The sequence below is a fragment of the Vipera ursinii genome, assembly GCF_947247035.1.
Source record: "Vipera ursinii genome assembly, chromosome: 3".
NCBI lineage: Eukaryota > Metazoa > Chordata > Lepidosauria > Squamata > Viperidae > Vipera > Vipera ursinii.
The window spans coordinates 55,935,722-55,958,232 of NC_139516.1; the positions used below are offsets into that span (position 1 = coordinate 55,935,722).

Below are 22,511 nucleotides of genomic sequence, written 5' to 3' on the forward strand. Positions count from 1 at the left end.
CCCTCCTTCAATTCTGTTGACCCTCCCTTATCTATTCTGTTGACCAAGCAGGTGCTAACCATTAGTTGAGAAGATTCCTGGGCATAGGCCTTTTAGCAATAAATCAGTTTAATTGCATCTTCACATGTGGATCTCACCTGACGTATTGGTTCATCCAAAATCTGATTTGTTTACTTTCCATATCCTGTATCTACTGTATATAGAAAGTTACAATTTTTAGTTACAATTTTCAAGAATATACTGAAAGCCTTACAAGTTCTGTAAGAAAGAACTGTGAATCATGTCATTTATCTCTCTATTTAATCACACTGAATTGGGTTGGTTCTCCAGTGTCAACATATATTATCTACAGAACAAAAGGTGTACTAAACATCATTTATAAATATTTAATTCCACAATTGAGCTTTGTGGAAAAAGGATAACTCTTCATTATCATACCTGCATCTTTTGAAATATTTCTATTATTTATTGTGGTACTTCTATAATAGAAGGAAGTAGTGTACACGAGAGGGCAAGGGATGTAATTTTTTTTTAAATCCCATTTATATCCCGCCCTTCTCCGAAGACTCAAGGCAGCTTACAATCTAAAGCACAAATCAATGTGCTTAGCAGTAGCCTTCATTCTATGTATATGCCTGCTTATTAGGGCTTTCGCCCCCCCCAAGCAGCATTATTACAAAGTCAGCTTATTGCCCCCAACAATCTGGGTCCTTTGTGTACTTTGCAATAGAAAGTAATGAAAAGACTGAGTTTTCACAGGTCATGCTTTGCAGTAGGATGTTACTTGTATTTAGGATATTATTTGCATGCATATGCCAGTCTGGCTAATGGGATTCCTAGGAAAAATAAGCTTATATTTCAACCTATCATAATTTAGGGAAAAAATGACTAATTTTTCTAATTACGGTAATATAATATGTGGTTATACATTTTTAAAAACAATAGTGTTTCTTAATAAAAATTAATCGAATCAAACACAAGGTAGTAAAATAGGAAAGAATGAAAAAAAATCATAGACATTTTTCTAAAAATTGCATAGTGCAGAGTCATTGAATATTGACAATTCTTGCTTAATGCTACAATTGTTGCACATAAAAATTGCTGATGAAATAGATTGGTGGCGATAGTTACATCCTTTGGTCCATCTGCCCTGCCTCTCTTTTCTACATCTGGTTGTAACCTTTCTGACATTCAGCACATCCCTGCCCTGCTTTGTTTTGACTCCTGACAAGCCTTTCAATTTGCTATTATCTTTGAAGAGCTGAGAAGTCATCAGTAGCCTCACTCCTGCTCTTCCCCCTGAAAGTATTGAGCATTGGTATTGAGTTTCAGCCCTGGCGGACATGAATGGGGCACACCATTGATCCAGGGGGCTCAAGTTCAACTGGCAGCCTGTGTGACCCTATTCCTGAGTGAGTTGTTTCTGTCTCAGCTTACAGTAGTTTTTCCTTCATTGTACAGAGGAACAGGCATGAGCTCTGGTTGTTTCAAGGGAATACGTGCATCACTGTGGACTGTTAATTGCATCAGGGATAGAGAGACAGGTGTTACAGCATTCCTATCTGGAATTCAAGTAGAACAAGCAATATTCGGATCCAGTTTTTTTCTGGGAAGAAACTGTATCTCCTGCTGTTAGTGTGTGTTGGTATGTTATACAGGGAGATGCAGACGTAACTTAGTTTAGATCCAATACATTTTCCTGGCTGTGTCATGTCTCCATACTGTATATAGGAACTATCTGGACTGAGTATTCTGCACCATTACAATTGGAGCAGGAGGCTGGATTAGCGTCTTGGATAAACTATACTTCCTTTATTAGTAGTACTTTTCTTCCATCCATCACTGGCGCAAAGGAACGCCTGCAAAAAATTTGCATTTCTGACTCATTCTACATCCATGGTACAATACAGTCACTTCTGAATATTAAAGGTAGTCCTCAATTTACAATCATTTGTTTAGTGACCGTTTGATGTTACAATAGTACAGAAAAAAGTGAATTACAGCCAGTACTTATACTTCTGACCATCACAGTCTCCTCATGGTCATATGGTAAATTTCAGGCATTTGTCAACCAGCATGCATTTACGACAGTTGCAGTGTCCCAGGGTCACGTGAACACCATTTGTGACCTTTCCTACCTGCCTTCCAACAACGAAGTCAATGGGGAAGGTCAGATTTGCTTAATGACTGCATGATTCACTTAACAACTGCAGTTATTCACTTACCTAGGGCGAAAAAGATCATAAAATCAGGCGGGATTCATTTAACAACCACCTTGCTTAGCAGTGGAAATTCTGTTCCCAATTGTGGTTATAAGTTAGGACTACCTGTAAACATTTCCCCTCCAATAGTTGCCCTGCTATGATTCATTTTCTTCTGGGAACACATTGCAAGCCACGGTCCAGTTAGTACTTGTAGCTACACATTCTTGTAGCTTTGTAATGTATAGTTTGGTTCTTCAGAATTTTTAAATTGTTTTGCTCTTTTTTATAGGATTATTAATCATTTAGTCAGATATTTAAAATTAATGTAAAACACACTTTCTAATCAGGTAATTTATTTTTTTCTTCTTGTTGTAGCAATATGTTTCTGACACTTGTTTTTCTAAGAAAAAATTAATACAAAAATAAGATAAATTATTCTATCCTATTCAGAATCTATCCCAGAAAATTCCATATACATTTCCACAATCTGCATGGACTCGGTTATCTTTATCATTATCTAAACAAGTAATGCAAAAAAAAAAAAAATTAGGCAAAGTGTAATTACAGAAGCACCCAATCTTTTGGTGTGGGGTGTTAACTCCCATTTACAGCATTGGTAAATGGTTTTGTCATAAGAGGTCTTTTTAGAGCTTGTACATTTACTTTTCTTAGGAATGTTTCACTCTTCTTAATATTTGAAAGAGAAGGCAATTATAGTAATCAGATGATTAACAATTAGTAGATGTCTGAAGTAAGATGAAATGAGGTATTTCAAGAAATAACTACCTTGAAGAAATATATTTTTCATTACGTAGTTACCATGTGATGGCAATTTCCTCCCCAATTAAAATTGACTGACTATAAAATAGTGGTTAAGTATAAGCTGTGTGCCAACAAATCCCTGGTGCTCTGTCATTAGTTTATGAGGTTCAGAGGGAAGATATCTCTTAGACTCAGCTTTCCCTTTGCAATAGCAATATTGCCCCATTTTATTAAACAATCATATAGGAATTACTGTGGAAATATATACAGCTTTTGGATAGTATATGTTATGCTATGTTGCATTTACAACCAATATAAAGAAAGCCACAAATTCTCCTTACACAGCTTCAGAATTTTCTGCTGTCATCTGATAAGGACCAAAAAAAGATAACTGACTATAAATTAACAAAAATGAGATATCAGTAAATCCTAACAAAGATGGCCTGGTCTGGGCATACAACACATTACTAAAGGAAGTGTTGAAACTATTGAGAGATGTCTGTAATTGATACACTGAGATTCTCTATTGAGGTTTCATTTTACCCATCTGGATGTGGAATTTTAGCCAGAGTAAACACTTGGACGTTCTTTTATATATGACGGGGGGACTGAATAGCTTTCCATTCACCAAGACCCATGTCCACTGCACTCATTATGTCTAGGCGCTTTTCTCTTGGGCCTGTTTGGTTCATGTTTCTGAGACACTGCACTAGTAGCACTGATAGGATTTGCAGCTGACTTGGAAAGATCCAAGCATGTGCTTTAAAGAGGAAGGAAAAAGTACAGATTTATTAAGCTAGAGCACATCTTCAAATTGGATTATCTCAAATTTTCAGAAGCATCACAACATTGATTGGCTGGCCTGGAGTGGGAGAGGCTATGCAGAGACACGCCAGAGTGTGTGCAATTGGATCTCTTCCATTAGACTGATCAATAACTGCTGCCCAAGTGTGATGGTGGTGGTGTGGAGTGGTGTTACAAAACTGAATAAATATAGATGTGAGAGCTGAGAAATTGCATTACAATCAGAAGATCCAAGCCCAACACATATAACCTTTCACCTTAACACCCAGACTGGGAACCTTAAGTCATTCAGGAGCAGGGACATGCTACTTACTGAAGAAACCAAAGATTAAAAAGTGTTCTGTCCTATTTGGTCAGTACAAGATTTAAAGGTAGATGTTATGACGTTAATCATTTCTAATTATGCCTTCTGTGACTATACTTTGTTATGCAAAAATTGGGTCTAGATGAAAGGTTTCAAAACCTATTTGGAATTTTGGGAAGATACCGTAACATAGGCAGCTCATCACAACATGGCTAGAGGTCAAGTGGAGTGTTCTGCATGTGATTGTGTGGTAACAATAGCTAGTCATAAAATAGCAGAAAGATATAAAGGTAATTTTTAAAAGAAAAGCAACTTACTCAAACATTAGAATAGATCATAGACATAGTGTTTGGTCTCCCAAACAACCCCACTCCTCTGAATTCATCATTCTTTTTCTCCACACAGTTATTTCTTTCTGTTGCTAAATCATTTTCCTCAAATCCATCCTGGATTATCTGTCTAGCATCTTGTTACTAAATTAAGTCCAGGTACCTGGGTTTACACAGCATTAAACCACAAGTAATCACATTAGCCACCACATTGTAACCAAATGGTTATTGAGCCCAGTTGCAGACTTTCTGTCTGAAATTTCACCACAGTATCAGTTGTCTTTCTTTGAGACTGTAGTGTGGTGTCTCCAATCTTATCAAGTAATAGGGTCCCTTCACTACTTTAATGAATTTTTGGCAGGTGACTTTTGCTCTTTCTTAAACAGTATTCCTGGCCTAGTGGGGCCTAAAGATACACTGGTAACTGAAAACAACAAGGTCAGTTCAATGTTTTGCCCCTTTTTGGACATCATCATTAATGCACCCATGGTTTACTCAGTTAAACCATTTTTTTGGACTAAAAATGGACTAAATATATGGCCTGGATGTGCTAGGACAAAATATGAATAAAGATTTTTGTCAGCAAATACAGCAACTAAATAATAATATTTTTAAAATCTAAACAAAATTTTAAAAGGTTGCCTTGTGGCGAGATAGGCGGCAAATAAATTTAATAAATAAAATTAAAAAAAATTGGAAATGAAGTGGGGCTATCTATCTATCTTGTGAAAGGGTAGTGCCACGGTTAGAATGGTAGTGCCCTCAAGATACATCATTCAAACTAAGAAAGTATTGATTTCTGGTAGTATGAGGACTGATTGCTTACACTATTTGTCATGCTGCTTTATAAGTAGCAGACTATAATATCAAAATACTTAGTAACAATACCAAGTGCCTATGGAAAAATGGATGTGGTTTAAGGAGGTCACATGAATTATATGCCTTTATTCCCATGCTTACCAAGGTCTGTATTTATGGGCATTATTGGAAAGTAAGGTATAGGTTAAATTTGACAGATTAATGATTCCTCTTCCATATCTCAATAATGTAATAATACTATTCCTGTGTACATTTGCTACAAATTTCCTCCTCACATTTTGTGACCTAAACCAGTTTTGCTGAGGCAGCCATATTGAATCCCATCTAATTAGTGTACATTTAACATCTTGTTTTGCTTGGACCAGACAACACATCAGTAACCTATTGACCTTTCTGTTCAGTTGAGAAGCCCCTCGCAGCTGGGAACTCTTGGAATGCATCCTGCTAGACTTTTTTTCCCCTCTCCTTCAAACGTAGTGAGCCTAGATAAGTTTTTGGATGAAGGTGCTGACTGGAATGGCATTTGGGATAGGAGATAGCATTTGTCTCTCTAAGCTATTTTCTGAATATGATTTAAAGTAATACGTGAGGAAGAAACGTATAATAAAGTCAGCACTTTGCTTATTAAGGGGAAAAGACCGTGCTGGGCTAGAAATAATATTAATTAGACAGATATATGACAAGTTAGGAAGCTTTTCAGAGATGTGTGTGTGTGCGCAGGCATAATGCTTTTAAGATGGATGAATGGAAAATTAGTATCCAGATACTTGAGGGGCAGGGGAGAGAGAGAGAGAGAGAGAGAGAGAGAGAGAGAGGGAGGGAGGGAGGGAGAGAGAGAGGGAGGGAGGGAGGGAGGGAGAGAGAGAGAGGGGGGGAGAGAGAGAGAGAGAGAGAAGGAAGAGTTTGAGGTGGAGCTTGCAACCTTATAGAAAAGTTATGGTTTTAGAGTTCTATATCTTCAAAATGATTATATGTAATAGGTAGTTGATACTGATAACAGAAAAGCTAGTATCCTTAAGATTGACTTGATTGAAGTGGTTCTCATAAACATGTGATTGCTGATTGCTTCAGGAAAAGATACAGGTATTTGTGTTCTCAGGATACAGTAACTGACTACTTTCATTCTTCTCATAGTTAATTCCCTGCTGCTTCCCTGTTACCTGTTTGCTTCTCTGCTCCAGTTAAAATATAGCTGTTCACTTTGGATGCGATTAGTAATAAAATTTTAACAAGGATCTTATGAGTGTCTTTCTGTTATTTTTATGAAATCATTTATGGGCGTAGAGATGTACCTTCAAATTCCTCTTCGCTGGAGATTCCAAAGCATAGAAGTGGCATATGGTAAACCTTCTATAAATGCTACATTGCAGTGAAAAGCAAAGGAGGTTCATGTGCCCAAGAGTCTAATTTACACCCTTAGACTTATTACTGCAATTTCTCTTTGTGTTAACTTCTAGTCACTTTCTGTTCTCCACTGTGCAAGGCTTTATTTCCTGTTACTTTAGCTACTTCTCATTCAGCCTTTGTTTCTATTGATTGAAGAGTGGATGGGCTGTGAAGAGACATAACTGCCACCTACCTAGTATTCAATATGCCTTGTGGTTCTTCTTCATGTTAACAATGTTTAATTATTCAGAGCATTTCCACCCTATCACCATTTCAACTCTCCAGTTCATTAAAAACTGCTTGAAAATAATCCACAATCTTATTTTCTGCTACCAAACTTACAGCATTGAGAATACAGAGCAAAAATCACTACACTACCTTAAGGTCTTTTCGCCCTGGCTCCAGAAAATTTTAAGAGAAAGTTGGGCAGCTGGGGGACAGGGGAAGGATACCTAAACTCCAGTAACCTGGTGCTTTGCACATTAGGTATATCGTACAAGAGAGAATCTAGCATTCTTGTCAATCTCAGTTTGTTAAGAAGGAAATGCAGAGGTATCAGGCTGCCATCTTCTTACAGGTTGAAGAACAATTGTACAACTGAAATTCAGGAAAAAGGAGAAGGAGTGAGGTAAGACTCCCCTAATGAGGAAGTGGCTTTCTTCCAAGTGCCACAAAACTCAGGATTTTCTAGATGAAAACTGACTTCCTTTTACAATGCAGCTGAACTAGAAGTAAATGGCTAAAGAGAGATGACAATACATTGTTACAGAAACCGGAATATAACTTGGGAGAAGAACAAACATCTTACATGCTGTATATCCATAATTTTTATATATGAGCAATAACTCTAGTAAAAAAAAGAATCTAATATTGGAGCATTCAAGGGTCTTTCTATAGATTGCTTGATAAGCACCACTGAGAAAGTCCACAGCTTATTTTGATGTTGGGAATCCTTTTTTTTCTTTTTTGAAATTGATCCATATTGTTCATGATCTTGTTTTACTTAAGGTTAGTGGGATTGTATGCCAAGAAACCCATTTCTTGTCAGGGAGATAAGCTGTATGTGCAGTAGCTGATGCTTGGCAGACCGCTAGATGTCTGAATAGAAGCCATATGAAGTATAAGAATTCAGTGGGAGCAAAGAGACCATTACATAAGATTACTTGGGCTTCATGCGTAGCTGTAAGCCACAGAGGAGCTTGCTTAGTGTAGTTTAATATATTTGTGAATGTTTATAATATATTTAATAAAACTTGATTAAACAGCTCACAGTTTAGAACAGTTATTTCATCAGCAAACCTGCAGTACCTAGGACAGCTCATAAAATCTCACAGATATACCTCTGAGAAAAGCTGAAACTTAATGTTAGCCTCAGTTCTATTCCTCAACTAAAGTTGATCGGAATTTAAAGGGCATGTTTTGTTGGAACCCCGTAGGTTAAAAATATTAAGAGCAATAATTGTTGATGAATGGCAGGAAATATGCTCTGAGGGCAGCCCTGCTAGATTTGTACTAGTCTTATCTCCTTTCACTTTGACACAAAACTCATTGCACCCTCTTTTCATTTTAGTATGGCTGCATATTAACATGTTCCATTCTAGGCAGGAGTTTATCCCTTAGAGCCCTTGAGACAAAGGAGAAAACTCATCACTTACAGTGGACCTTAACTGAGATGTGGGGCAGCTATCAAGAAAGTAGACAGAGGGAGGTATGGCTCTGCTTGTGCCATAGAACATGTGGTTCAAGCCTCATTTTGCTGCTGTATGAGGAGGTCAAGAAGGCAAAGTTTCTAGAGAGGTGAATTATCAGAGGGAGTGGTAACAGTGGGTCAGGCACTTCCAAGCAGGGGGTAATAGAGTTAAGGTACAGAATCTTGTGGGGAGCCCAGCATTAAGGCAATGAATAGAATTTAATCTGCCCTGAGCAAGGTAGTAGGGCCTTTAATATTATGTCAGGCATATAGCCTATGCTGGTGAGCTATCCTTCATAGAAGCTAATGCCACTCGGATAATTGAATTAGCCCCTCTTTTGAAAGGAAAAGTATGGGATTGGCAGCTGGGCATTCATGCCTTGCAGCTGCAAAAGGAATGAGCAGTGGACTGCAAATTCAATCAGGTGAATAGGAGGAAGGACGCAGGTGTTTCCCTGACTTCAATCCAACTCCCTTCCCCAACCTAGTAGACTTCATTTGAGTCTAGTAGGTTGCAATAGCAAAGACACATCCCATTTCCTATTTCAAGAAGAAGACAACAACTTCATGTCCCCCCAAATTCATAAGGTCTTCACTTTCTATTTCTCTAATTAATTAGGAAATCCTTGTTTATTTTATTTCCAAAATGGTGATTTGGCTCAAGTATAAATATTTCATCCTGATTATCAGGAAAGAAAATCTAAACCATTCTGATTTAAATCCAGTACGGTATGAAAAAGTGAGTAACCTGGCTACTAGTTATAATTAGTACCTCCATGTTGCTTGCAGGCTTCAAGCAAAGATCTAAAATGAATCTGTTGCTATCAGGTTTGATTTAATAGAGGGGAACATAACAGGTAGATGAACAGTAAACCTGTGGAAGTTCTCCATACATCTTTTCATTGCTTTCCAACTGGGCAAAAGTTCAGGAGTTTTCAAACAAAAGCAAAAAGGAAGTTTATTTGATCCTATGAGAAAGACCAACTTATGTCTGTTTTTGCCCCATTTTCAGCAGTTTTTGTGTATTTCTTTTTAGTATTTCAACAGGCTTACCCAAAATTCTTAAAAAGTTATTTCATAAACAATATAATTTGGCATTTCATTTGTAAGGCAATACAGTGAAGGAGTTACAAGTAGCAATTTACTTATTATAGTTTGCAGGTACAAAATTATAGCATCAGGAATTTTAAATACAGTAGAATGTGCCACCTTACTGAAAAGTCACGTGACCAATTGATGGTTTTAACACATTACTATATATGTATTATATAAAAACAGTGTTTAAGCTGTGTACGAAAAGCATACACATGCTTCTTTCATATCTATACTTAGCGCTGGGATGGATAACCTTTCAATTGGGCCATGTGAAGCTCTTGGGTCATTTTTAAACACATTTAGCACGTAATCAGTTTAGTCTTAAGACATGAATGATTTTCCCTTCTCCAGCAATCTTAGGGGTAGGGAAGAAATGGGAAAGAAAAAGGTAAACAGCAAAAAGATTTTAAAAAATGGGTGATAGAAAGAAAACGTGTCTATTTCTTTAGTGCAATGAATCCAATGAAAATAACAAAAGTTGCATTCATCCTTCCTAGGCCATGATACCTATACTGATCACCTTAAAAGATTTTTATAAAGGGAAATAAGCACTCAAGGGCAAACTAACATAACATAACATAACATAACATAACATAACATAACATAACATAACATAACATAACATAACATAACATAACATAACATAACATAACATGCTGTAGGGCCTTAAGTTGTTCAAGAAAAATGGTAAGTGACACCTTGATTGTAGGAAAGAAATATTAGCCACAAATGCATTCCATGAGTGAAATAAATTGAACAAGAAGTGATGGATGGGAACTTTGAAACTTCAGCTTCAAAAAGGAACAATCTAATTATTATTTTGCAAAACAAAAATACTGTTTGCCCACTAACTCAAGTTCAACCGATGCATATACTGTATTCTGTAAATCTCAAATATATTTTTTAAAAAATACAGATAAGATATGTTCCAAGGCTAAGTTAAAGCACAGATTGGATGCACAACTAGTCAGTAAAAACCACATTCTGTTCTGGTTCTACAGCAGCTCTTATGGAAGGACTTAGTCTTTCTTATTTGCAGTTGAAATATTTTGAACATTTGTAGCAGCTCAATGGATGCTTAGACTGCTGCAAGCTGTGATCCAAATAATCTGAAGCAACAAGTAGATGCAGGTGTTTGAGGGTTGAGATGGAAAGAAGAAAAGAAGAAATAAAGGGTAAGTTTGGGGGAATCCTTCCTAAGGGCTTGGGTTGAAATTGTGTTGACTGGCAAGAAGGGTTGTAGTCAGGAATATTGGCTAGGAAAATAAAACAGCTTTCCTTGGCTACAAGATTCCAATTATTGATAATGCATTGCTTTTCTTTATGTAGAGAAGAAGCAGACAACCTTTTTGAGAATTATACTTTAAAAATGTTAATTTTTGTTTAGTCGTTTCTGTCTCCAGGAAGTGATAATAGTTGTTCTCAGATGTTTTTATATATTTTAAAGAAATTAAAATAATTAAGGCTGTTCTAGGTTTGCTGCTGAACTAGGTGCTTTGGAGGGCTATATTAAAAGGGCTTTGAAGCTACATGCAGCAATGGATGTGAGTTACTCGCCCCTGATATAGACAATTTCAGTTGCATGCTTATGTGTCAAAGCTAAGTGGAATAATGGTGACAAGATAAAAGTAAGGTTAAAAAAGACAATAGTCACCTATCACAGACTTGCTGCTCAGATTAGATTTTGTCACAATTCTGTAGGGTTTAAGAAGAATTGAACAATAGTAACTGGTTGTTTGAACTTATTGTAATATGTTTTGTGGTAACACGTGGCCCAGGCATTTGCTTTTCCACATCCCAAATATTGAGTACTTTAAAAGTTCAGATTTTGATACTTTCATAGTATATTAGAGAGGCAGTTAAATACAAAATGTGGCCATCAAGTTTCAAAAGCACCCGAAGGCAGGACAAGAAGCAATGGATGGAAACTAATCAAGGAGAGAAGCAACCTAGAACTAAAGAGAAACTTTCTGACAGAGCAATTAACCAGTGGATCAACCTGCCTCTAGAAATGGTGAATGCTCCAACACTGGAAGTTTTTAAAAAGAGACTGGACAGCCATTTTTCTGAAATGGTATAGGGTTTCCTGCCTGAGCAGGGAGTTGGACTAGATGACCTCTATGGGCCCTTCCAACTTTAATATTATTACTATTAAAATGCATTTAACTTCATTCTGGGTCTCCTTGAACAAACTAAACTCCAAATTATAGGATATTTATCTTATATCTACAACACGTAATGTGTATATAGACTATTCCTCCTATGCATTAATACTATTATAGATACGTATTCTTTTTTCTGCATTTTGTGTTGTCTTGATCAGCTTTTTTATTTTTTTAAAAAGAACCTCTTGCTCCATCTCTCTTCGCTATCCAAAAATGATTAGAAAGAATTATTGCTATTAGGACGTCTTTCTTGGTGAAAGGAGAAAGTTGCCTCATTCATAATTTATACCCTCAATTACTATTAATAAAGAAATATTTCAGCAGGAGATCGCCTGGGAAAATTACACGTAACATTGCATTAACATTCTATTTGAACATTTTCATCACATTTGTTATAGAGTTAATAAGAGGGATATGCTCCCCTGACTTCTTCATGAAATTATGGGCTGCCTATGATAGTTTAATCTTTTAGACTTTATATAATATATTCACTTTGCTAATTGAGCCATCCAAGGAGCAGTTAGGAATGTACTTAAATGGGGAAGACAAAGTAATCAAGGCCATGACTTCCTGACTAAAGAATTCTCTTCCGGAGATGAGAAGTTGCTTGCATGAATCAGATATACATATGCCTTCTGTTTCTCTTGATACTTTATATAGTTAGTTCATGTACTGCTCTGTCCAGATATTAGTCTGGGTTTAACCCTTGTTCAGATGAGTTTATCATTTAAGTTCAATATATATGAAGCTCTAGATCTGTAGTAGTAACAGCAGAAAATGGAACGCTGATATATTTGTAGCTAAAACTGAAGCTATAAAAATAGTTGACATGTTGGAGATAATATAAATATCTAGAACTGCCAGATGAGTTCAGAATTAGGGTGTGCATCATTCGCTTCTGTGGGCAAGGATGCAAACATATTGATTTTGCAGAGACTTTTGAAATGCGTCTCTTCTGTCATTCACCATTGGCCAGGCTGGTAAGGGTTTATGAAAACTGAAGTTGAGTAATGTCTGGAAAAGAGTCTTTGCAATTACAACTCTGAGCACAAGACATCATTTTTATTACTCTGTCTAGTAGCAATTCAAATACTTTTTCTTCAGTATTTTCTATTTCTTTTATGCTGCCTGAAAGTAATCCAAAATAAGAAGAATTTTGTTGGAGTTGCATGAAATGATTTAATTTTCTTTGTTTCTGTCTAACTCTGGGATCCTATTCTTCTCAAACTAAAGCTATACTCATTACCTTCTCTGTTTCAGCCATTCTCCAGTGGTTTATCTAACCAGCCTCCTATTATCAATTCATGATGCTCTTGAGACAAAATAAGACTTTTTCAAATGTCACATTTAAACTTCTTGTCAATATATATTTTCTACTCAAGAGTAAGTAATGACTTAGTGAATTTGGAATTTAAATGTGTTGAAATGGACATTAGAAATTAATTAGCTTAACCAAGATGATGACCAGTTAGGTAGTAATCATAGGAGATTCCTAGTCCATCAACAGAAGTGGTGGATATAGAATTCTTACAAAAATATATAAATAGACAAGCCAGTGCCATTCTGCTTCTTCCATTCTTATATACAAGCACTTACAGAATACTGAACAACAGAATTGGAAGGGACCTTGGAGATACAGCACCAATTAAGTTTGCATGTAACCACTTTTATTCTTGCCAATCAGAAGCAAGAAAGACAAAGCAACTGAATAAAGCACTTAGTTTGTAAAATGTCATTGGTTGAAATTTGATCAGGATAGAACAGGAGTATAAACAGGAACGGCTTTGTAAACACAACTGCAGCTGGGATAAATTTAGCTAGTTGGGGCTGCAGACTCAGCACTACAGGACACCGTGTCAGGACATTCTTGCAAGGAGAGGAAACTGGATAAACAAACAAAGCTTGTTCCTTCACTTGTTCTCTTGATTGTAACCCAACATTTGTATTGTAACCCAAACAATTGTTCCTCACATTAGAGATCAAGTATAAATTTAATGTAATTTTGCTCTTCGCCTTTACAATACTTTTTGAAATGATGATTTGCCATGAATCTATGTCATCTCTAAATTACAGTTACTTTCCATGTCCTTTAGCGAATATCCAATTGAAGGAAAAATTTGAATGTTCAGGAATTAATAGTCTGCATACCATATTTGTATTTATTTTATTTTATTTTTATTTTTATTCCATTTATATCCCGCCCTTCTCCGAAGACTCAGGGCGGCTTACAAGCTTAGCAGTAGCCTTCATTCTATGTATATGCCTGCTTATTAGGGCTTTCACACACACCCCAAGCGGCATTATTACAAAGTCAGCTTAATTGCCCCCAACAATCTGGGTCCTCATTTTACCTACCTCAGAAGGATGGAAGGCTGAGTCAACCTTGAGCCTGGTGGGATGCGAACCTGCACTAATTGCAGGCAGCTGGTGTTACTTAAGGAGGCATTAGCCCACTGCTCCACCAAGGCTCATTATATATTGTTTGCATAGGGTTCCAAAACTGTGCTTTCCATGCAAGTACTTAATCCAACGTTCATATTCATGCACAGAAGCTTTGAAGAAGAGAGAGATAACTGTGTCTGCACCATTTGGTTACACTTTATAGGGATATTATCTTAAATATCAACCATTATTTTCCTATTATTATCTAGAAATGATAACTCATAACTAATAAGTAATTATTAATGTTTTTTCAAATAGTTACTTCAAGTAACATTCTTGCTTTGTAGGAATGATACTTTGAATCATAATCTTCATGACACAGCATTTTTGAATTCTTAATTTCTGATTCTCTGGATCACTTGCAACCATTGTAAAAGGAAACTTTAAAAGAAATATGCTTTCCAATCAGTTATATCAATTAATTTTAGCAGGACAAAACTGGCTTGTCCTGGAAGGTCATCTGATCTTCATCCCTCATAATCACAGTGATGTTCACATTCACCTTTTCAAGCCATGTATACATATACTCACATATTGGCAGAGAGATTTGCATAACCAGAGCATGTGACACATGTTTGATATAAAATCCAATGACATGTGACATTTGATAAAGGTCATTTCTTCCCCAAGAATTTATAACTGTGCCCCAGCCAAATAATCTTCAAGGTCATTGTCTTTTCAATAAAGATATTGATCCATCCTAAAGGTATGAAAAGCAGAATAGGGATTACACGTAAGATACAAGATTTAAGAAAGAGGTTATGGGGTAATTTCTCATTTTTAGGAGAGTTTATCATTAACACGATAGCAAGTGCAGTGGCTACATAAGAGGAAGTAAGTAGCTGAAAACAAGTCAAATCTGTACAGACCAGATACAGCCATTTAATGAATGAGACAAAAAAAAGAAATAGAATATGCTGGCAAGGTTTTGAAAATTCTATTGCAAAATTCAGTATCTAAGCATACTAGCAATTTCAATAAGATTTCTTATTGCTGATGCATGCTAGGTAATTGAGAAAGCCAAAGAATTGCCAAAAATAAATCAATATGTGTTTCATTGATTATAGAAAGGCCTTCAGTTAATGTCAACTATGTCAAGCTTTGAAATGTCGTTAGAAAAATTAGAATCCCAGAATATCTTACTGTCCTCCTACAAAATCTATAGAAAGGTCAGGAAGCCATAGTCCAGATAGGATGTTGTGAAACAGACTGGTTCCAGGTAGGTAAGGAGTGACACAAGTTGCATACGCTCCAGTTATTTATTCAGTTTATATGTTGAATATGTATCAAGAAAAGCTAGATTGGAGGCATGGTTTAAATTAGTGAAAGAAACATTAGTAGCCTGTACTATGCAAGTGACTCTATTCTGATAGCTGAAAATGCAAATGATTACAAGCTCTAGTAATGGAAATTAAAAAGCACAGTGAAAAAAGGAATAAAATTAAATATAAAGAAGACCAAACTCACAACCACAAGTATAGCAACCATACTTAGAATTGGCAGTGAAGACACTGAAATTGTGTATAGCCTCTGCCTTTTAGAATCAACTATCAACAATAAAGAAAACAGCTGTCAAGAAGTACTTAGTATATATTAACACTTGGTAAACTATATTAACACCTGGTAAACTAGCGGTGAAGGTCTTGGGAAAAAATATGTGTCAGAATCATGCAGACAATGGTGTGATTCTTTATGGAAGGAAAAATTGGACTTTGGAGAAGCAAGAATATTACTGTTTTTGAACTTTAGTGTTGGAGACAACTTCTGAAAATATTATGGTTAGCCTGGAAAACTAACTGATCACAAAATAAACCAATGCAGAGTTCTCGCTTAAAGCACAAATGACCAGGTTTAAAGTACCATATTTATCTACATTAGGCAAAGACCCAACTCTCCTGAGAAGTCTCGAATGCTGAAAAAAGGGGAAAGAAAGGAAAAAAGAAGATGACGAGCAGCAAAGGCAATAGATACACTACTGAAAAATCTGAAGGACCAAGTTGAGGATAGAGCATCCTCAACCAAGTCTATCTGCGTGATCACTAAGAGTCAACACTAATTTAATGATTCATCATCATCATCATCATCATCATCATCATCATCATCATCATCATGATGGCTTATGAAATAATAGAGAGCCAAAGGGAATTTCCTAATCAAATTCACTGAAATGTTGATTTCACTGCAAAAGAACTGGGAGTGGGGGTATGAAGTAGTGTATAATATTTCGTCTCCAACTGCAATCCAGAAATTAACATAGATGAAATACTGCCATCATTGGAATGTCATCAATAAAAATCAAGTGAGATAAGTAGACTGTTTACTGTTCAAATTATTATATTGAGAGATTTAGTTTAATAAATCCTTAATATCCCAAGGAAGTTTGGTGTTCTTTTAAGTGAACTAATTGATTGATTATGTTCTATTACATCATTGTTGACTGTTAGTGACCACATAGATTTTCTCCATCATGATCTGTTCCTAATTTGATCCTTCAAGTCTTCCAATGGTGCATTAATTGCCACTGTAACTAAGTCTATCCACTTCCCTGCTGGTTGTCCTCTTCTTCTCTTTCCTTCCATTAAGAAAACTATTCATATATTAATTTATAGTAATATAGCAATAGTGTACCAAACTAATGACATTGTAACTTATGCCTATACAGTGAATTCTCTATGCTGAGGAACAGGAAGTCTACAATATGATTGCCAACAGCATTAATCTGTTGGATGCTTTTAATTCAGAATTAAGCAGAAGGGACTTATAAACATCTTTTTCAGGGCTAGGTGGTCTGAATGAAACAACTGCCTTTGGAAGTAATTCAGATATACCAGTTGGATTATGTTAGGACAAGGTTTAGGCATATCGCAAAATAATTGGTGATTTTAGATTACTTCTAGTCTTGAGACTGGAGACAGTTTCCTATTATAAGTCATGCTATTTGAATAATCTTCAATCCTGTCTTTGGCTTGTTTTCCTTTACACAGTAATGTAGTAGCTTAGTGTGACAAATTCATATTTGCAAAGCTTGATGCAGAAGGACTGCAATTGAAATTGCAAATTTGCAATTCATTGAGAGCACCTCACTGAAGCCCAAACTACACTGAGCTAAGCTCACTTCTACTGAGGTGGTTTTTCCAACCAGAAAAGACCGTGGCGGATAGAGTTCCTTCATTGCTGTCTAAACTGCTGTGAGTTATGGTTTTCTCCAGCCTTTAATTATACAGTCAGCCCCAATTGCCTCTTCCTAACAAGGCTGACAGGCCAATCTCTCAAGAGCCCTTAATGTGTTATCATCTCTTGCTGGGTGACCTCATATTTCTAACTGCTCCAAGCAGGGAGGGAGGGAGGGAGGAAGGAAAAGTGTCATCGTCTTTTTCCCCATCTCCTGTAAGCCCACATCCCCAGGCTCATCTGTTCAGGCAAAGATCAGCCCATCCATCACTTCCCCGTTTGGGCTATTAGATGATTAAAGGCATTTTTTATAATATTTGGATGAGTTTTCAAAGCTTCTTGAAAGTGTCTGATTAATACTCATTTAACCCCTTCCCGATCAGGATGTAGATCAGCAAGTTAGAAAGTTATGCATGGACAAGACTGCAAGATGCATTTGCTTTTTGAAGGATTTTGTTCCATTGGTTCATACCCAGCATTTTGACAAGGTGTGATTCATGTTCCTGAGACACCTGCAGGAAACAGTTCTTCCTAGTGGTTTGTGAGGTTTTAACGGTTCTGGGGGAACAGGAAATGGGACCTTGGTTTGTTATGCAACAGGCTGTGCACATGTACAGTATAGTGTCTGGAAATGATTCCTAAGTTGCTCTTAACAGCAGTGGGCCTGTATGGATAGCAGTTATGTGACCCAACAAGAATATCAGCCATTGATGGGAGCATCATGGAATGTTGGCATGTTAGCTTCATCTGTATGTTTGTCTGTATTGTACTAGACCCATAGAAGGAGAACATAATAACCTCATTAACCTAGACTTTCTCTCTTTCAGTTGTATAAACTTAGCAAACTATATCTTCTATAGGCAGGTTTTGGCCACTGCTCAGCACCTGAATCAGATCTCTTTCAGGTTTGATTTTGTTTTGCTTGGTTTAGTCTGAACTACTATAAACCATTCATTTCCTCAATTAGTATCCTAATAGCACTTACAACTAAATGCATTATTTCTGAAGGCAAGGCTGGTAAATTAGGCCAGCTCAGATTTTTTGTATGTTAACTAATGAATTAATGAATTATGGATATTTATATACTGCCCACCTCTGAAGACTCTAGGCAGTTTATAGTAATAAATGCCAAAAAGATAAATTAACCACAATTTTTATTTATTATATTTATAAAAACAAAGAAACCAATTGGTTAAGAAAACAAATTCTTCTAAAGCCAAAACAACAACAAAATTCACATTAAAATGGCAGCCCAGAATCAACCCCCACCAAAATCTCATAAAACAATGTTAAAAAATCATGACACTCATATTCATGTTTAAACAAAACAGCCTTAACAGTCATATAGAAGTTCAATGCTGGAATAATTTACTTTGAAGATTGCTGCAAATGTATTGACATTTATTTTTACAATTATAGAGAAGAGAATATTTAAAATATTCCATTCTCGTTTATTTCTAACTAAGGTTATTGACAATTAATGTAATTTTTGCAAGTCAAATAAAGATTTTACTTCCAGGTCCCAGTTACTACACTGGATAAACATTTTAAGAGGTTAGCTGTAAATTAATCAGTACTTTTTGTTTTTATTTATTTAGGATAGGATGAAGTGGTTTAAATAGAATACTCAGATTTAGATTACTTTTTAAAGTTAAGGACATATAGCTGGTATATCACACATGCCAAATTATTGTCTCTTTCCTCCCTTATATTGTTTAAGGAAACAGCACCATTTTGCAACTGAAGAAACAATGGGGAATGCTAGTAATAATCATACAAAATATAGATATTTAACGTAATATTGAAGGATGTGAAGATTTCAGTTAAAACAATGTATTAATTTGATTGATCAGGAGAATTCTGTTGAATGACATGTGAGGAAGATTAAAGAGGGGATGGTAAAAGCACAGAAATAGGCAAAAAAGACTATTTGTCTCTGTCTGTCTTCCCAAAGTTCTATTTGATTTTGTAGACTGTTTCTTTGTAGTGATCAAGCTAGGATTCTCTCTAGTTCAATTTTTATACCAAATTGCCAGCATGAGTTGTGTGTGAACAAACAACATTCACTAAGGCACTTTGCAAGAGATGATTCAGTAGTTAAAAATCTCTGAGAAACAAAATATGAACTGGATTCAAATTGATTTGTATGACATTAAACATGTCTGCTCTTCTAAGAGGGTGACTAGCTGATTAATAGCTGTTGCTCTGGAAAGGAATAGAGACATGCTGATATAGCGGTTAAAGCAGTAGTTCTAAACCTTTTCTTAAACACATACCCCCTTTAAATACCTTCTGTGGCCATGGACCACCGAGACATGAACACAAGATTTAAATCATAACATTTCCCCTGTGGTGACATTGCACACACACCTCCAGGGTCTGTACAGCACAGGTTGAGAACTACTGGACTTACTACTGGACTACTGGACTTACACTTGGAGACACAAGTTCAGATCCACTTTCAGCCACGGAAGTTCACTGAATGCTTTTGAGCCAGTCATTTGCAGATCGACCTGTCCTATCTTGAGGAAGAAAATGGGAGGCGGATGTGGATAATTTTCGCAGAAGAAAGTATATAAAGCAAATCAATAAATATAGTCTCAAGCTGCCTACATATGAATATGTGATGCCCATTTAGCGAGATGGTTTAACAGCATTTATCTTTCTTTAAATAGATTCTACAGTAAAATATTACAGTGCTTTGGGAATAACATAGAAAAGTTACATTGATGTGTGCAAAGGTGTGAAAGTAAAATCTGTCCACAGTTCCTTAAAATAATTAGGTCTTCTGTGGGATTGTGGGGCCAGTAGTTGTATACAGGTGCTGTGTTTATGCTTCTGCATGTTTCTGAAATACTGTGCAGCATTATTCTACAGTTCAATTTATATAAGACTTGTACGTTATTTCTACATTTCTCTTTCTTAATCTCATTATACTTATGTGGTTCCTTGTGAAAAAATATTAGGTATCAGGATCTATAAAAACAATCTGTTTAGAGCAGTTCTTTTTTGTGTGTTCATTATAAGATTAAAGCTGCAGCTTTGGATATCTAATCCCATGGTACTGTAGTAACTATATTTGGAAAATCTCTACTGTTAAATATCACTTGCTCAGCTATAGGAGTCAGTTGATTAATGGTCTTCCTTCTGATGGTGATTGTCATATCTCATAATCTCAATTTCTTGTCAATTGATTGCCAGATAGAAGCGACAGCCAAGGAGGGCCACCAGTGTCTGCGGGGGCCAGCCAGCGCATGGCGTTAACTTTTCCCCTCTGTAAGTGTTTATTTTTTTTTATTACTGTTGTGGAATATTTTGGAAAAGCAGTAGAAGCATCATCAATTTGTGTAGATGATATTAGGACAATAATAAAAATATAGTTAAAGGATAAAAGGATACTAAATATATTAAAAGTATCACTACTGAACTGTACTATAGCATTCGATTGAAAATTGCTGGGAACAAATCTGTCACTGTTTTATCAAGGGCGTTTAATATTGTATCTGCTCTGTTTTAGGAAAAAGATTCATTATAAGCAGAAGTGGGTAGTTATGAGTGAAAAATCACTTAAAAATTGTCCTTAGAATACTAGATGAGAAATGAAAATGAAACAGTCACTTTCGGGTTGGGTCAGGCAAACGTTTCATTCTGGATTTTACAGTAATCATTAGTGAATGCCAGTAAGAATATGTACCTGCTCTGCAAAGGTTTTTAGCTCATATCTCTACATTATGAATCCCTCTGTGAGCATTGTGCAGTATAGAATTAGAATTTTACTGTAATACCTGGCTTGTTAAAAACTATTTATAATCTTCAGGGGTGGGGGGGATACTTTCCATAGGGATTACTGGCATGGCATAGAAAAGCCTCTTCTCTTTTTTCCTGTTCCATATTTCCTTGTTTCTACTGCAAATTAACCTTTGTTGTTACTGTTGTCTTTCCATTGTTCAGATATTCTAAATGCCTTGTGGACTACAGTCAGTTCAGATTATATATTGGTCCTGTTCATATGATAATAATTAATTATATCATGAATGTATTTACTTATATTTCATGTTTCTAAACCACCCTTCTTCCTCAAAAGGGAGCCGTACACTATAATAATATTGTTAAGTAGTGTAATTAAAAATTAACATTAACATTAAAATTGGGTATGTATGTAGCATCCCTGGGGGGGGGGCGTTCATCCAAGCTATCTAACATGTCGACAACTTACTTAAATAACTGAAAGACTGCTAGATTTTTCCTCAACTAGACAAGCTGTATTTGGGGCTTGCCTCACCTGTTAATTTAGTCAATTAATTCCCCTATGTTACGAGCCTAGCGCCTTGGCAGTCAGTTGATTCTTCTTCCTGTGAAAAGGGGATCTCTCCAGGAACTCCCACCTCTGTCTCAGTTTTCGCCACCCTCATATCATACAGAAATGATGGGAAAAGGGCAGAAAGAATTCAGGGTCGTTAAACCCATGAGTCTGTCACCAGTGGCAGTGCCAATTGTGGTCACACTACAACATTGAAATCTAGTAATATACAAATACAGTAGAGATTGGGTAGGCTTTCTCTTCAGTTTGGAATAATGGGCTACATACCAGCCAATCAGGTGAAGTGGTTGGATGAGTAGCTTTTTGGATTGCGCCATCACCTGTTACCATAGCAGCTTTTGATATGTGTGTCCCATTCTTCCACTTTACTGACGAGCATATAGAGGAAGAAAGTAGATGACCTTCGGCATGTTTATTGACACTCCCAGAGTTCATACTGCAATTCTACAATCTTTCCCTGAGATTATTAAAAATTAATTGATTGCTTTTATATCTCTCTATGGTGCCCGACACTGCCATGAGAGGGGCCAAGAGGAGGAGGGTGTGTGCAGGTGGAGCAAACACGCTGATAAATGTTAATTACTCTTTTATGGCCCTTGTCAAATTCCAAAGCAAGTCATAAATTCATTAAACTCTAACGGATTAAGCACATGCAGCTTATTTAACCACCATAAACAAGATCATTTGGATGTTGGTTTTCCCCTTTTTATTGCTTCAGCAGCAAAAAAGGAGAAAAAGTAGACTTGAGAGTTCTTGATAGGTCTGAAAAGTTGTTGGTGGTTACTATTTAGTTGCTACTGCCTTTTATTATTATGGCTTGCAATATATAAAATTATTTTCTTACTGCATGCTTTTAACTGTACAAATGATACAAACTGAATTGCTGATGGTTTCTGTACCATATTGTATTGGTCTCCCCATAGGGGGAAAAAAAGTATTGTTGGAAAAAAATATTTCCAAGTTTTTCGGCACTGAAGTGTTTTCCAGTTTTGGGGGGGTTGTAAAAAAATGGGTCCAGC

At 36.3% G+C, this 22,511-nt stretch overlaps 1 protein-coding gene across 3 annotated transcripts in view; it reads left to right on the forward strand.

Annotated features, from left to right (window-relative positions):
* RNF220 (ring finger protein 220) overlaps positions 1–22,511 on the forward strand; it is a gene marked incomplete at its 5' end in the record, with an annotated part of 335,258 nt that overhangs the window by 100,646 nt on the left and 212,101 nt on the right. Inside the window, one exon of one of the 3 annotated variants that reach the window (XM_083358456.1) lies at positions 20,373–20,447. The exons of the other annotated variants lie outside the window; for them this stretch is intronic. Within the exon in view, the coding sequence (XP_083214582.1) occupies positions 20,373–20,447 (75 nt within the window). The remainder of the gene's footprint in view (positions 1–20,372; positions 20,448–22,511) is intronic. 3 annotated transcript variants of the gene reach the window in all.